This window comes from Manis pentadactyla, chromosome 10 (genome assembly GCF_030020395.1).
Source record: "Manis pentadactyla isolate mManPen7 chromosome 10, mManPen7.hap1, whole genome shotgun sequence".
Lineage (NCBI taxonomy): Eukaryota > Metazoa > Chordata > Mammalia > Pholidota > Manidae > Manis > Manis pentadactyla.
Genome location: NC_080028.1, coordinates 101,008,782 through 101,024,005, shown reverse-complemented (window position 1 = coordinate 101,024,005; position 15,224 = coordinate 101,008,782). Strand labels below are relative to the sequence as shown.

Sequence of the window (15,224 nt, the reverse complement as noted above, 5' to 3'; positions counted from 1 at the left end):
TGTTCTGAGCTTTTTCTTCTATAGATTAGTTTTGCCTGCTCCACAACGTCACATAAATGCAGTATGTACTCAGTGTGATGTGCTTGAGATTTATCCATATTTTTGTCTCAGTTGCTCAGTGGATGACTGTCCACTCCCCTATTGATGGACATCCTGGCTTTTTCCAGTTTTTTGCTATTAAGAATAAAGCTGGCATAAATATTCTTGTGCAGGTCTTTTTGTGGGCATACATTTTCATTTATCTTGGGTAAATGTCCTGCAGCGGAACAGGTGCTTTGTTTTCTCAGAAACCACCGGACTCTCCCAAGCAGCCATCCCATCCTGCCAGTGCAGGATCAGAATCCATTGCTCTACATCCTCACCAGCATTTGGTGTTACTAGTCTTAATTTTAGCCATTCTGATGTGTATATCGCACCTCCTTGTGGTTTTAATCTGAATTTCCCTTACGACTAATGATGCTGGACACACCATGTCCTTATTAGCCATTTGTCTATCTTTCATGAAATGTCTGATAAGATATTTTGTCCCTTTTTAAATTCAGATATTTGTCTTTTCATTACTAAATTGTCAGAGTTCTTTAGATATTCTGGATACCAGTGCTTTGTAGATGTGTTTTGTGAATATTTTTTCCCAGTCTATGGCTTGACTTGTCTTTTGAGCAGACCTTCTGAATTCTGATGAAGTTCAATTTATCTTTTTTTTTCTCCCATTTATGATTTTTGCTTTCTGTGTTTTTTCTGAGAAACCTTTGAATACCACCCAGTCATTAAGACATTTTCCAGTATTTTCTTTGAAAGCTGTATAGTTTCGGCTTTCATGTTTAGTTCAATGATCCCTCTCAAATTAATTTTCATGTATGGTGTGAAGGTAACTTTTTTTTCCTAATGGAGTCCTGTTCCACCATTTGTTGAAAAGATTTTTCTTCCCCCACTGGACTGCTTTGGTGCCTGAAAACAGTCCTGTAAGTGTGGGTCTCTCCATCACCCTGTTTGTCATCTATCAGTGACGTGCTCTGGTCTACCAGAGCTTTATACTGAGTTTTGAAATAACATGGTGTAAGCCCTTCCACCTTGTTCTTTTTCAAGATAGCGTAGGATACTCTAGATCCTTTGTCTTTCTGATTTTAAGCTCAGTTTGTCCTTACAAAAAAAGTCTGCTGGGACTCTGTTTAGGACCGCGCTGACCAAGATCCTACCCTCATTGCCCGTCAGATGCAAGCCAGTTCTGGAAGAATCGGTGTTGCTGAGATGCTGCCAGGCAGCAAAGCTTCAGGCTTGCATCTGTTCTTTTTGAATAAAGGATTGTTTGCTGCAAACTGTGCTTATGATGTAGAAGTGACTACAAACATATAAAGAGTTTAGAATCATGCCCTTGACCTTACTACCTAGTCCATCCTAATGAAGAGCAAAATCTAAGCAGTTCCTTCACAACTGTGTGTTATGTCATGTTGGCTGTGACTATTGAGCCAACACCTGGTATGTTAGTACCTCATCTGGCACTGAGCACGTTTGACTCTCAAAGCCATAGTGAAATGACTGATGCCAGGCATTTTCGTAGAAATAGTTTGTGTCTCAATAACAGGGGCCATTAGAGCTAATTCTTTCATTTCCACTAGTAATTTGGTTTCTAAACTAACTTAAGTGTGTTTTCAAGTTACCCCCTTTAAATCCAGTAACACAGCTTATTGAAAGGAATCCTTTCAAGTAACTTTACCTTCTCTGGTGTGAATTTTCACATAGGGGCATTCTTACTTATGGTGGGAACACTCCTGAGGTTCCAGGTAGTCAGAACGTCCAGGGCTGAACCTGTCTGCTTCTCTCTGTCCCCAGTGCCCTGCTCAGGTCCCGATGGAGTGTGACTTCAGACCATTGTTGAGTTAATGAATGGGGTAAATGCTTGAATTACCTGGCACAGCCGTACCCGGGTAGCACGGATAAAGACAGGCTGCATGTGGGAATAATCTAGACTCGCCTCTGATTTTACAACATTACCAAATTCTCTTTGCTTCTGCATCTGAACTTGCCCCAGGTAGTTACTAGTGGGAGTAAAGAGAGACTGGCTGTGTGGGGCCGTCAGTGGAGATAGGTGGGCAGGAAGTAACAGCTATGGCAGGTCTACAGCACCTGCTACATTCTGCTCAGGGTGCTGTACGCATTTCGTTTTTAACCCTCAATCTTCTGAGTAGTGGTGTCCCCCCTGTAAGTGGGGACAGGGAGATAATGGTTATAGAGTCCTGACTGTTGGTGGGGCTGTAGAGTAGCTGTGATCCCCATTTTACGTACAAGGAAAAGAATTACAAAGGTTGAGTCATTCAGATAATATTTGGGACTGGTCACGTGTCAGGTACTGCTGTAAGGGCCAGGGACACGGCTGCAAGCAAGAAAATGGGGCTCCTGTCCACGTGGACACACATACCAGAGGGTGTGCAAGGAGCATCCAGGGAGCAAATGGGCAAGATTGTGATAGCTGGTTGCCAGGGAAGAAGTGAATGGGGTCATGAGAGAGAAGGACAGAGGTAGCCTCCACACAGGGGGCCTGGAGAGTGGCGTGTCTGTGACTCATAAGCAGTGAGTTGACCCTGGTCTGTCTGCCCCCAGAGCTCACCTCCACACTTTGCTGTGCTCTGGGACCCTTCCCACGGCCCAGATCAGTCACCAAACACCCATCCTGTAAGCAGCAGTGCTCGGCTTTACAGTCTACACTCGTGTGTGTGTGTGTGCGCGTGTGCATGGGCACACATGCCTGCGTGCAGACTGTGCCTGTTGACATGGATACTTTTTTTCTACTTCCAGCTGATACTGAAGATGTGTGCATCGTGGAAAGATTGTTCTCAAGCAGCTTAGTGGCCATTGTGAGCCTCAAAGCTCCTAGGAAGCTAAAAGTCTGCCACTTTAAGAAAGGCACGGAGATCTGCAACTACAGCTACTCCAATACCATCCTGGCCGTGAGGCTCAACCGGCAGGTAAGGCCAGCACGCCCTCTGCAACCACACTGCCTGGCCAGGCTCCGCATCCCCGTGAAGCTTCTGACCATCGCTGCCCTGCCAGTTTCCTCCCTAGCTGGTTCCTGGCCTCTCACCCTCCATCCCACCCCCACTGTTCTCAGCCCACCGCCCCACCAGGCGTTTTCTCTCTCTGCAGGACGTGAGCCTCACGGCTCCTCTGTACACCCAGCAGTCTCTGGACAGTCCAGGCCCAGCTTGCTTAGCTTTCATCTGCTTTTGTAAACACTTCTTTTTAAAAATCTGTTACCTATTTTTTTAACAGCTAATTTTTTAAGATAAAGAAATTTTTTAATGTTCCCCTAAACTCACAAGAATGTCTGGCCCAGGCAGCAGACTTGGTGATGAGCAGTTGAGTTTATTTCAAGGGATGACCTCATGGCTTTTGCTTACTCACAAGTACAGCGCTATCCTTAAAATCGATCCTTCAGCATTTTGTTTACAGCAAGCATTTGATACAGGGAAGACTAATGCAGCAGCTGGATGTGGAATGTACACAACTGCAGCTAGTGGGGTCCTGACTGGTGACTGGGGAAGCAGAGAGGAGGCCCGCTGCAGGGCTGGAACTAGAAACTGGTCTATTAACTGATAACGCTAAGAAAGATGGGAAATTAAGAGGTGTAACATGTTGAACATTTTTTGAACTTAAAACATACATGTATACATTAATGTACCAATGTAGCGCTGCACACACGCCAATTTATTGGCATAAATCATCCTTTGACACGTTAGCTACAAGTACATTCGTTTTCTTTAAAATAGAGCAAGAACTTAGGCCACCTGGAAAATAAGTGAGTGCAGAGTAAATTTTTATCCCTTTAAAACATCCCTAGGTTTTACTCTCTCCTTGCCGTGCTTCACTCAGTACTAGTTTTATAAAGTGACTTGCCCTCACCAGACCTGTCCTCGGCACTCCACCGCGGTCTCATGAGGGGAGGGCTGAGCGCCAAGCAAAAACAAACCCAGAACACAAACCACGCTTTTCTCAGCTACAGTTTACCAGCTTCTGTAATCAGGCCCAGGACACCAGCAGCGGCTGGCACTGTGCACCACTTACCAGTAGGTGGGCACGTGCCCTGGGACAGCCTGGGAGACGCAGGCCAGGTCCTCGGCCTCGGGCACCCCATCTGTGGGGAGGCTGAGGAGGAGGCAAGTTCTGATCTGGCAGGTGGGGAGCATGCGTTGTGTCAGCTCCTTGTGACTGATTTTCTCTCTCATCTCTTTTCCAGAGGCTGATAGTGTGCTTGGAGGAGTCTCTCTACATACACAATATTCGGGACATGAAAGTGCTGCATACGATCCGGGAGACACCCCCAAACCCTGCAGGTAAATTAGTTGTGAGAAGAGAGTCCTGTTTTTAACAAGTATTGATCTTAAACCCAGCTCCCTTCCTTCAAATGATGGCCTTGTGACCACACAGATCATTGGTTGGGCAGCTTCCAGTTTTGAGGTTACTGCTCAGTTCCCGCCAAAGGCCTTTAGTCTGTTGGTACAGATCTGCTGTCACCCAGGGTGTCGGTGGGCCGGGTGGGGCTTCAGAAAGTTTCGGCAGAGCTCTGCTTGATTTCTGCGTCCTTAATAGGTAGATGCTGAACCATGTCTGACAACTAGAAGAGACACCCTCTCAACCTAACCCTGTGATTGTCTTCTATGTGTCTGTCCCTCACAGGCTTGTGTGCACTATCCATAAACAACGACAACTGTTACCTGGCATATCCAGGCAGTGCAACCATTGGAGAGGTGCAGGTCTTCGACACCATTAACCTGGTGAGCCTCCCTGTGTGCATGGCTGGCTCTCAGATGTAGCTATTTTCTGACATGAGTGTGGGGCGCCTCTGACAGCCTGGTTCCAGGTCTCAGCAACAGCTTTCACTGCTCCCCTTTTAACAACAAAGCCAGTCTGGGTCCCCCACCCCCAGTACCTCCCTGTGTTCCCCCAGCACTGTGCTCCTGGCAGCAGAAGTGTTTGAAGGAATGGAGAAAACTATAAACATTCTATGGGTGAATTGCTTTGTTCTTTTTAAGGGTTGATCAGCATTTCCCTGGACCCTGCCCCCAGTAGATCGGTGGATTTGGTATCTGTGACCTGCAGTGGTGTCCCCGTAATGGCTAGTGGCGTCCTCAGCCCAAGGACCGGTGGCAGTGCGCGTGTCATCTCGCTGTGTGGCAGTCACGCCATGTTGGTCTTCTCTTTCAGAGAGCTGCCAACATGATCCCGGCTCATGACAGTCCTTTAGCAGCACTGGCCTTCGATGCCACTGGAACCAAGCTTGCCACTGCATCTGAGAAGGTGCGTCAGCCTGTAGCTCCCGAGGACGCTAGCTGGAAGGTTTCAGCAGACTCCCTGCATTCCGCCCACACAGTCAGGTTACCAAGGAGCGTCTGCACGGAGTAACCGCTTGTTGGCCAACGCCAAGCTATAGTGGAGCGTGCTTGTCTGACGGTGGGGCCGTCCGCCATGGCAGCAGGAGAAGGGACCCTGTGGAGAAGATGACAGCGCGTGGCCACCCTGGGCTCGCCCAGCGTAATTTTAAATGAGGGCCATGGTAGAGAACTCCCAAGATAATGAAGAGGGTCCAGGAACAGAGACATTGTTCTCTCCAGAGCTGGTCTGACATGTTTTGACATACTTCCTTTCATTCTTTTTCTATTTATTTAACAAAATGCGATCACTATATGTATAACTTAAAATCCTCTCCTCTTTTTCACTCTGCATAATACTGTAATACTCTTTAAGTAAAAAAAAAACACTTCTAAGGGCTATACAGTATTAATTGTGATTTACTTGAACATCACCCTTTGGGGACATTGATGTTTCTGTATTTAGAACATAGGTAATGATGTATATAAGTTTCATATGTAAATCTTTCCTGTGCATCTCTATTAACTTGGGAGATTCGTTGGGAAGACTTTCTTTGTTAAAGTAAGCACCTTTTGAAGCTCTGCCCCTAGGACAGTGTGGCTCCAGCAGGCCCCTGCGGTGGTCTCTCTTCTCCCAGCCTGCCTGATGCTGACAGGTCCTTGGCTTCTTGCCCCCTTGGCTGCTGCATTCGTGTCCCCTCGCTGCCCCTCTCAGCTCCGTATGAGCCCCATTCTCTGGTCTTTCTGCTCATCCTCCTCTTGGGTGTCCTCTGGCTGGTCCTTTCCCCTGAGCCTGGTGCCTGCTCTTCAGTTACTTGCTGCTTAATTTTACTCTGATGCTTTCTCACTAAAAACCTGAATTAAAATAGCTCCCATCTGAAGTCTCCTCTCCCCTTGAGCCAGCCAACCAAGTAAGAAAGAAGTCAGCCACTTCTTCAGCTTTCCCACATGTGTCTGTGTTCCTGACCCTCCTACACAGTTTCTAGAATAATGACACTACTGTTTATGGATCACTTATGTCATTAATTATGTAGATACTTTATATTTCCGACCTCATTTGATCCCCTCAGCAAAGTAAACATTTTTCCATCTTATATTGAGGGCTCAGAAAGGTTAAATAATTTGGCCAGGGTCACCCAGCTGGGCCGTGGCAAGAGGCTCGGGCTCAAAACCTGACTTAGCTTTTAAACACCACTGATCGACTACACTTTCACCTCCTCTTCTTCTCCCTTGGCAGTAACCAAATGGCCATGAAATTTTGCTGTCCCCCTAATCAAAGTCTTACCTTTATGTTTTTGTATTAGGTCTTAGAAAGTCCCTAAAGCACTTTATAGAATTTTAAGGCCAGTAAAAGTAGAGTAATTTTGTTCTGGACTACAGAGAACAAACTTTACATTTGCTTTAAACAGAATCCTCATAGTTCAAGGGATTAGACCCTAGCCAGTGGCCTTAGCTCTGTGGGTACTAGTGCTGGGGCCACACCAAGGGGGGTGGGCTTAGTCCTGCTCTCAAGGTCCCGCAGTCAGGCTGTGACCAACAACTCTTAATTAGCATTACCCAGTAGGTATGCCATCAGAAATACATCTAAATCTAAAAGCTTCAGCTGTGTGAGTATGTTTGCACACACATGCATGCATGAATGCACTGTTTTATCCTCCTGATTGCCAGGAGTTACAAACTCAGCTGGTGTCCTTCCATTCAGAGAGAATCTCTGTCTTTAGAAAGGAAATCCATTTCATCTGCAGCCTGATTTCTAACAGCTATACAGCATCCATTGTATGAATTTACCATAATTTATTAAGCAATTCATGGTGGTCTGCGTTTAGGTTGATAATAGTTTAGTTTTGTTTCTTTCCATTTATAAATATGACCATTCTTAATGGTCTTTATGTTTAACAGTTTGAACCTTGTACAGTTTACATGATCTGAGATTAGCTGTTGACTGATTACGCCTACCCTGCAAATTTGAATTGCCGCCAGTTTTCAGGTTTCCTGGGCTGTCCGTAGACCATTTCTGTTGTGCCGTTCTGTTACTACAGCTTGCTGATGTTCTTCTAGTGTTTAGATATTGAAAGTACTGTTCATTTTCACCTTCTTGGCTGTCCTTTTCCCAGATGTTCAAGTCTTGTCGCCTCTGTCCACACATCTCGATCAGCTGGGGGAGGTGGAAGTAGAGGGTCAGTAGGGAAACTGACATCTATACAGTAATTCATATCCAAGTACGGGGTGCTCTCTGTGTATTCCTGTGTTCGTTTTGTCTCAGTCATAGATGTTTTCTTAATGTAGGTCTCACCATTTGGGAAGTTTGGATTTATTCCTTTTTGGCGATTAAGTAGTATTTCCAGCTAATCAGTTTTCTTGATCAGTAACTCAAGTGGCAGAAAAGGATGTCAGTGGGGCCACTTCAGACCATCAAGTTAGATGGTGCTCCCCAATGTGTAGAACTTGGTTAAAGATTTCATTTTTAATAGTTTAAACACCAAATGACTTAGAACTGTCATATTCCCCGTTGGACTTCAAGGCTATTACTGTTTAGAATAAGTAGTGAGTTAAAGCAGGTTTATTTAAAGAAAAGACCTTACATAAAGTAAATAACGGAACAGGGAAATGTTCTGGTCTACTTACAGCAAAACCTTTGAAGGTGGTGTGCAGGGGACGCGCGGGGCGGGGGCGGGGGGCACCGGCCTGGAGTGAGCTGTCACTGCGAAGCCCACCGCATACTTCATTAATGGCCTGGTGTGATGGAAATAGAAGAAGTCTGTTTTTACTTGGTTAAAATTTTCTTTTCTTTTTTTCCTTGTCTCAGGGGACTGTGATTAGAGTATTTTCCATTCCAGAGGGACAAAAACTCTTTGAGTTCCGGAGAGGAGTTAAGAGGTAATGTATTCAAATCTCCAGAATTGTTTCTGGAGCTCACATTTAGATTTCAGGTCTTTGTGCTCTGGCCCAACAAGTGGGAAACTCTGGGAATGCCAGTTAACACTCCCTGTGTTTTCAACCCAGCTGGATGGCCAGGTGGGGTTTCACAGCCTCATGGGAAGTAAAGGACATTTTTATCAAGCAAACTGGGTTTCCCTTGTCCATGATCCCGTCTAAGCAGTGGTCAGATAGCCCATGAGCATGGCAGCCCCAGGCCACCTGGAGCCGTGCAGGAACAAGCTGACCTCATCAGCACGCTGCTGTCCTTGTCCTCCACCTTGAAACATGTCACCAGCTCCCCAGCTCCCCCTCTACCCCAGCACATGGGGTGACCAGCACAAGGGGTCACCTCATGGAACTGCCCACTTCCCGTCCCTTGGCAGGCCCTGCTGGGTCCCTTCACAGCATCCCCTTCCTCGACCCTCGCTCTGGAGGGCGGAACATGGCCTAGTTAGTCCTGGATCCTCTGCCCCAGGACTCACAGAAGAGATGAGACTTGGGTTTCAGGGCCAAATGCCTGGGCCCCACGTGGAGCTGGGTGACCATGCTGGGTGCCGCTTGACCTCAGGCTCTGGTCCCCATCTCACGCAAGCACCTGCAAGGACCTACCTCCCTGGGGCATGCAGGCTCGCAGGAGGAGTCCCAGGACTGTCAGCCGGCCTCCCCCTCCCCCCCACCAGGGGCTTCCACCCTCTGTCTTGGCCGCCTCTCCCCCAGCCTCCTCCCCACAGGTGCACACACGGGCCGTAGTGTCCCACCTCCAAAGCCAGTCACCCAGCCTCTCCTGTCAGTCACCACACCGTTCTGGGCATCTTGTGCCGCTATTGAATCTCCTCCTCTTGCACCCATTTCTGTATGGCCCCGTGTCGTGTGTCCATGACGCCCTTGGGTGCAGCCCAGGCCACTTCCTCTCACCTCACTCACCCGGTTGGGCAGCAGGGCTCTTGGCTGCCCGGCGCCTGGCTGCTGCTGGTTCAGAGCACATCTGACTACACCTCCACCTTGGTCTCTGTTACTGGCCCTTGCTCTGCATTCTTCAGAAGTTAGCCCAGGTTATTCTGTTGGGGTGTCAGTATACTTCAAGCACACCCACACTTGGAGCCTTTCTGCCCCATCTTGTCTGTGGGATTAGCTCCAGATGCCTGACTCGAGTTTATGAGGCCTCTGCACTGTTCTTCCCAGCTATTCTCTGTTCCTGTTCCCCTTCCCCTGCCACTCCCAGGCCAGCCACGCTGCGTGCCCAGCTCCTCAGAAGAGCAGCCTCTGTCTCCAGGGTTCCTGGGCCTGGAAGGTCCTGGAAGGTCGTGTCTATGACTCAGCTGAAGCCTGAACCCTCTGAGTCTGCCTCAAGTTTCTGTCCCTCAGGGAGGCCTTCCCCAACTGTCGCACACAAGTAGCTCCTCATCCGGGTTTCTGGAGCACCTTCTGCCTGTAGAGTTTAGGGTTCCTTTGCTTGCAGCAGATTGAGAACCTGTACACACACCCCACTATCAGCCCCACTGAGGCCAGAGCCATATCTCCAGAGCCTTAGTTCAGTGCTGGGTATGTTGTAAGCAAATATGTACTGATTAACTAGAACCCCTTACTGTTGGCAAGGCTAAACGTACCTTGTGTTTCTAGGGTTACAAGGACATGCCAGCATATTTGATGGCTGCAAGATTTCTACAGTGATTTCTAAGATAAACTGTAGAGTCTTAGCATGCTGAAAACGAAAGTTTTGCTATATTCTTCAACATCACCAAGATTGCCAATATACCCTCTTAGGTGTTAAGAATTGCTGTAACTTAAATTACTAGGTTTTCTTTTACTAAAGTTAGTACTATAAATCTAGCCTAATTCAGCTAGAAATAGTTTAGTAAAGTCCTGATTCCCTTTGTTATTTGGAATCACAAAGAAAACAGGCGGTGTAAAGACACATTAAAATTTAAAAGTTGCTCTTACTTGGTATTACCCTTCAAACACTTTCTGTCCTTAAGGAGGAATTTTGAGCTGATGTCTAGAGAGGGATAAGAAAGACACCAGTAGATCTGTGTGCTGTCGTTGTGTGCTGTCATGGGGCCCTTCATCCCCTGACATCAGTCAAGGTCCCCAGAGGAAGGTTGTGGTGTGCCCTCCCCAGTGTCTGGGGTGACGGCGTGACCATTCACCCCCAGGTGTGTGAGCATCTGCTCCTTGGCCTTCAGCATGGACAGCATGTTCCTCTCGGCCTCCAGCAACACTGAGACTGTGCACATCTTCAAGCTCGAAACTGTGAAAGAAAAGTGAGTTGCAAGGATACATTTATTTTTTAAAAATACAGAGGACTTTTCTCCACAGACTGGGTTAAAATGTCAGCATGGACACTGTCCTGTCCTTAGACATTCTTGCCCATGATGACCCTGGAACTGGCAGTGTTACCAGATGCAGGCCCTGCAGTAGCACGGGTTCCCCCCATTACCGTGATGTTCTACCGTGCAAGTGTGCGGGAAGTAAGCGGCGGAAGGGGGCGGGAAGGGTAGAGCCCGGGGTCTGTGGGTCCGCACTAGTGGAGGGAGTGCAGCCTCCAGCCTGCCGTGGATGGTTTTTATTTTGAAAGCAGTTGACTTAATTATGTATTACTGCAGTGGATAAATGTGGTTAAGAGGGTGGTTCTTTTCTTAACTTTAAAAAGGCATCCCACCAGGATCAGTATCGTTTATTTATATTCTGTCTTATTCAAAGGAGCATTTAAGATAACTTGGATAATTGTACAAGATGAACGACAACAAAAATGGGCTCTGGGAAAATAACAATTTGAGATTTCTGGTCATAAGGTTTCTAGAGATTTCCTGGTAAATCTCGGGGGGATCATGAATTTGGTCCTATATGTTCTCACATATGCTACAGAGTCAGGGACCCTGATCATTTGCAACAATCAAACATGGCCACTTGGGAGGAATGTTGCTCTTCCGGATTCTAAAACCTGAGAGGCCACTTCCAGCCTTTCCCAGAGTATGCCTGCACTATGTAATGTCCCCAGATCTCGAGAGGTCATTGTTTCCTGCACCCCTTTGCCTAAGCGTGGGAAATTTCTCTCGCAAATTTGAGGGCTGATGCTTGCGTCTGTGTTAGTGGGTCGTGGTCATTCCCTGAGGGAAGAGAGGGGGCTGTACGGATCTGGTGTTTCCTCCTAGGCCTCAGGAGGAGCCCACCACCTGGACCGGGTACTTCGGGAAAGTGCTCATGGCCTCCACCAGCTACCTGCCATCCCAAGTGACAGAAATGTTCACCCAGGGCCGAGCCTTTGCCACAGTCCGCCTGCCCTTCTGTGGCCACAAAAATATCTGTTCGCTGGCAACGTGAGTAAGGCCAGGCCTGTCCTCCCTCCCCTTTGCCTGTGCACATCCAGCCAAGTCCCAGAGCACCAGAGACAGACTGGTGGGGTGGGGGGTGTCCCATTACGTTTCTCCTGGCCCGAGAATAATCTGCTCACATGGAACTGGTGGAAACCACAAAGGGCACCTTTGCTACTGACTGGGTTACTTTCTCTGCAGTGTTCTGATCCAGAAATCTTCCTCTTTCTGTTTCTGCTGAGAATATTTAGAGTGCTAATGGACAAATACCTTTAAGTCAAATCCCTGTGAGATTACCAATATCCAACCCTTTGGGGCCTGCAAAACCAGTAGTTTCATACAGTCCAAGGCTCTCCGAGCAGCTCCAGACAGCTGCAGAGCACACAGGGAGCCTCATTAGGGCTGTGCGGGAGAAGGTTGTTGGGAGTATAGTGATGACATGCCTTTGTGAGTCCATGGATCTTGTATACATTATTTTAAGTCCTTTTATCCAACATAGTTGGAAAGGTTTACGAGAACATCTTCCCTTAGTGATCAGGGAAACCATGGAACTGATGTGCTCCTGCCGGTTCTCTTCCGTGGGCATCAGTGTCCCTGCACCAAGCGCACCCGAGGCCTTGATGTCACGACCTCCTAAGGCAACGGGCATGACTGTGCGCTCTAATGTGTAGAGAGTACGTTCACCCACGGAGCTAAGTTTGTGCCCATTTGTGGGGAGTGAGGGATTCTTCCCCGGCCACGCCCAGTGCGAGGTTGCTAGTTTAGTGACTCAGTGTAAAAGTCGTGGTCCTAAAATTGACTGCTTTTATCCTTACAGAATTCAAAAGATTCCCCGATTACTGGTGGGAGCTTCCGACGGGTACTTATACATGTACAACCTGGACCCCCAGGAAGGGGGCGAGTGCACCCTCATGAAGCAGCACAAGTAAGCCGGCCCCCTGCCCACCGCCTGCTATGTGGTCAGCCTGCCGTCAGGCCTGTGGCCGGGAGGGACATGCCCGGGGCAGCCTCCTTCCCAGTGGGACGTGGCTGCGGACACCTGCTCTCCCTCACCTGCTGGGATCCCAGCCCAGTAGCTGCAGGACAAGCAGCCACCACTACCCTTGTGCTTCTCTGGGGAGCCCAGCCCTGTGCCTGGGTGTTGGCTGAAGCTGCCGCTTCATGCATGGCATCACCTGCGGCCTTGAGAACCTGCCACCTCACCATGGGTATAGGCTTCGCTCTGAAAAAAAGAAATTAATATTTCTTAATTGGGCAGTCTCACAGTTGGATTTTCTGTTTTACCTCTGTTTTTTTTAATGATCCAAAAGCTCTAATAGTGGTGCTATAACACTTATAATTGGGGTGGCAGTGGGAGAGGTCTTCTGTAGTGAATTCTGTTTATGATCCTCAGTCTTAAAGATGCAGTAAGGTTGTCTCTGCAGGGATAGCTTCCTTTCATCACTTACCGTGTAAACACCCACGTGTGCTGGTACATGGGGCACCCATCTAAACATTCCCATGGTGTAACATGAGCGCCCATCAGACGAGTGGCTGCAGGTCAACCTCCAGGCCTCCACGGCAGTGTCATCACACCCCGGCTCTCCTTCCTATCCCGTTTTTCTCTGCCTTTTCCAGGTTGGATGGAAGCATGGAGACGACCAACGAGATCTTAGACTCTGCCTCGCGGGACTGTCCCTTAGTGACCCAGGCCTACGGCATAGCTGCTGCCAGAGGGGCTCATGTGCCTTCGTCTCCGACGAGGCTCGGTAAGGCAGCGACACGGCTGGGCGTGTGGCACTGGGCATGCAGCGGGCAGAGGCAGGCTCTGGCAAACTGGTCTCACACAGCCTCTCAAGACTGAACTAATTTTCTTCTTTGAAGAAAAAGCCGTCATGTGGCTCAGGCTGCTGAGGGTGCACATGACCTCTCCCCTAGCTTGCAACTTCTCAGCCAACACACCGCCCTCCATTGTGACACTGCTGCACACATCTTTGGTGTTTCCCTCCTGCCCATGTGCTCCTTCAGCCAGCACACGGTCCCCCTCGTGGCGCCAGGGCCCTGCCAGATGGGGAGGGCGGCAGTGAACAGGCTGTGGGCTGTGTTCAGGGCCTCGCATGCAGCCGGACAGAGGCGGCCAGGTGAGCCGTGTCCTCCCGCCGCCAGGTTGGCTTGCCCTCAGCAGGGCAATCCCATCCTTCTGCCTCCACACGGGACTGTGCTTGCTCACCATCATGGGGACAAAGCGACCCTTCAGGTCACAGAGGCACCAAGTGTCTCGTGTTGTTGCGCATCCCATATAACTGTTTCAAGAGGTATTTCCATTCTCCCTGCACACTAAGGAAAATTGACAGCCTGCTCATCAGGAAGCCCCCTATTTACTGGGCAGCTCTTTTTGATATTTATGAGTTTGGGATAATAAATGATTTTATCTTGAGCTGCCTAAGGCTGCAAAAAGCTCGTTAGTCATAATAGAGATTAAAATTCCATCTTAGTATGGGCTGCAGTTACAAACACCCCAGTGTCCCCCAGTCCAGCCTCCAGCATGGGTGCTTGGGCCTGCCTTCTCTGCTCCCAGACTCTGAGGCCTGCTTTCTCTGCTCCCAGCCTTGAGGCTGACTGCACTCTCTTTGCAGCCCACGCAGATGAGCTGGGGGCAGCAGGTGGCGCTTGTCTGGAAGATGAGGCCAGCGCCCTGCGGCTGGAGGAGGACAGCGAGCATCCTCCCATGATTCTGCGAACAGATTGAACTTGACCTGTGAACTCTGGCCCCTGGAGCAGAGAACGCTGGCTTGACAGAGGACTTCGTGTTATGCTGCTATGAACTCTGACCTGAGTTGAGGGAGAAGGTGGCAGAGACTCTGAAAGAAAAAAAAAGATAGTAGCTGCAGTCTCATTCCATACTGTTGAGAAATACATTGTTTCCACTTCAGTAGCTTTTAATCCTGCTTATGAATTTTAGCTTTCTGTTTATTTTCTTTTTGCCAAAATTAACTGTTCGGTGAAACCCTTGGACATCCTTGCTTTGCATGCATCAATGTGCCAAGCCAGCCTAGGAGAGCTAGAAGCCACTTCACAGCAGACTGCAGTTGTTGGGTTTTTTAAATCTGTACATAGTGAGGAGCGCGCACAAGGAGAAGGCGGCGTCAGGCAGAGCGGTTCTGGCCAGTGCAGCTCTGCTCCGGCGGGTCCAAGAGCCCCTCCCAGGGCTGGCCCGGGCTGGGGCAGGCATCAGCCTGGGGGAAGGGCCCCCTCTGCCCAGAGCCCTTCCTGGGCCCTGTTCCCCATTTTATTTTGTTAATTAAATTCTTTCCAAATTGGATTATTCTGGGATTTCTCCCATGGTGGACTTTTACTTGTTTCCGGTCTTGTGTTCCATGTGGGTGTTGGAACTCTCTCCTCTGTCCATGCAGACTTGCAGACTGGGAACACCAGGGTGGAGGGGAGTGGGCTCACTTGTAGGATTAGATTGTCTGGTCTTCATTTTAAGCTTCCTGTTGAATACCTATGGTAGGGTTTTTTTGGTCTTGTAGCTGTTCTGTGCCCATAGAGCACAAAGCTTAAATGGGTGGGTCCCCGAGGTGCCCCTCGCCCTTGGGCGCCACTGCCTGTCCGGCTCTTCCTGCCTCTGTCAGAAGTAGTGGAAACTGTG

At 48.8% G+C, this 15,224-nt stretch overlaps 1 protein-coding gene across 3 annotated transcripts in view; it reads left to right on the top strand.

Moving 5' to 3' along the window:
* Positions 1-14,894, top strand: part of WIPI2 (WD repeat domain, phosphoinositide interacting 2) — a 28,504-nt gene extending 13,610 nt beyond the window's left edge. For all 3 annotated transcript variants that reach the window (XM_036932965.2, XM_036932966.2, XM_036932967.2), the window contains 10 exons: positions 2,794-2,963; positions 4,232-4,328; positions 4,672-4,769; positions 5,200-5,292; positions 8,170-8,240; positions 10,436-10,543; positions 11,435-11,599; positions 12,411-12,518; positions 13,211-13,341; positions 14,209-14,894. In XM_036932965.2, coding sequence (XP_036788860.1) covers positions 2,794-2,963; positions 4,232-4,328; positions 4,672-4,769; positions 5,200-5,292; positions 8,170-8,240; positions 10,436-10,543; positions 11,435-11,599; positions 12,411-12,518; positions 13,211-13,341; positions 14,209-14,321 — 1,154 coding nt within the window. In that variant the 3' untranslated portion in view covers positions 14,322-14,894. The remainder of the gene's footprint in view (positions 1-2,793; positions 2,964-4,231; positions 4,329-4,671; positions 4,770-5,199; positions 5,293-8,169; positions 8,241-10,435; positions 10,544-11,434; positions 11,600-12,410; positions 12,519-13,210; positions 13,342-14,208) is intronic.
* The last annotated feature ends 330 nt before the right edge of the window (positions 14,895-15,224 follow it).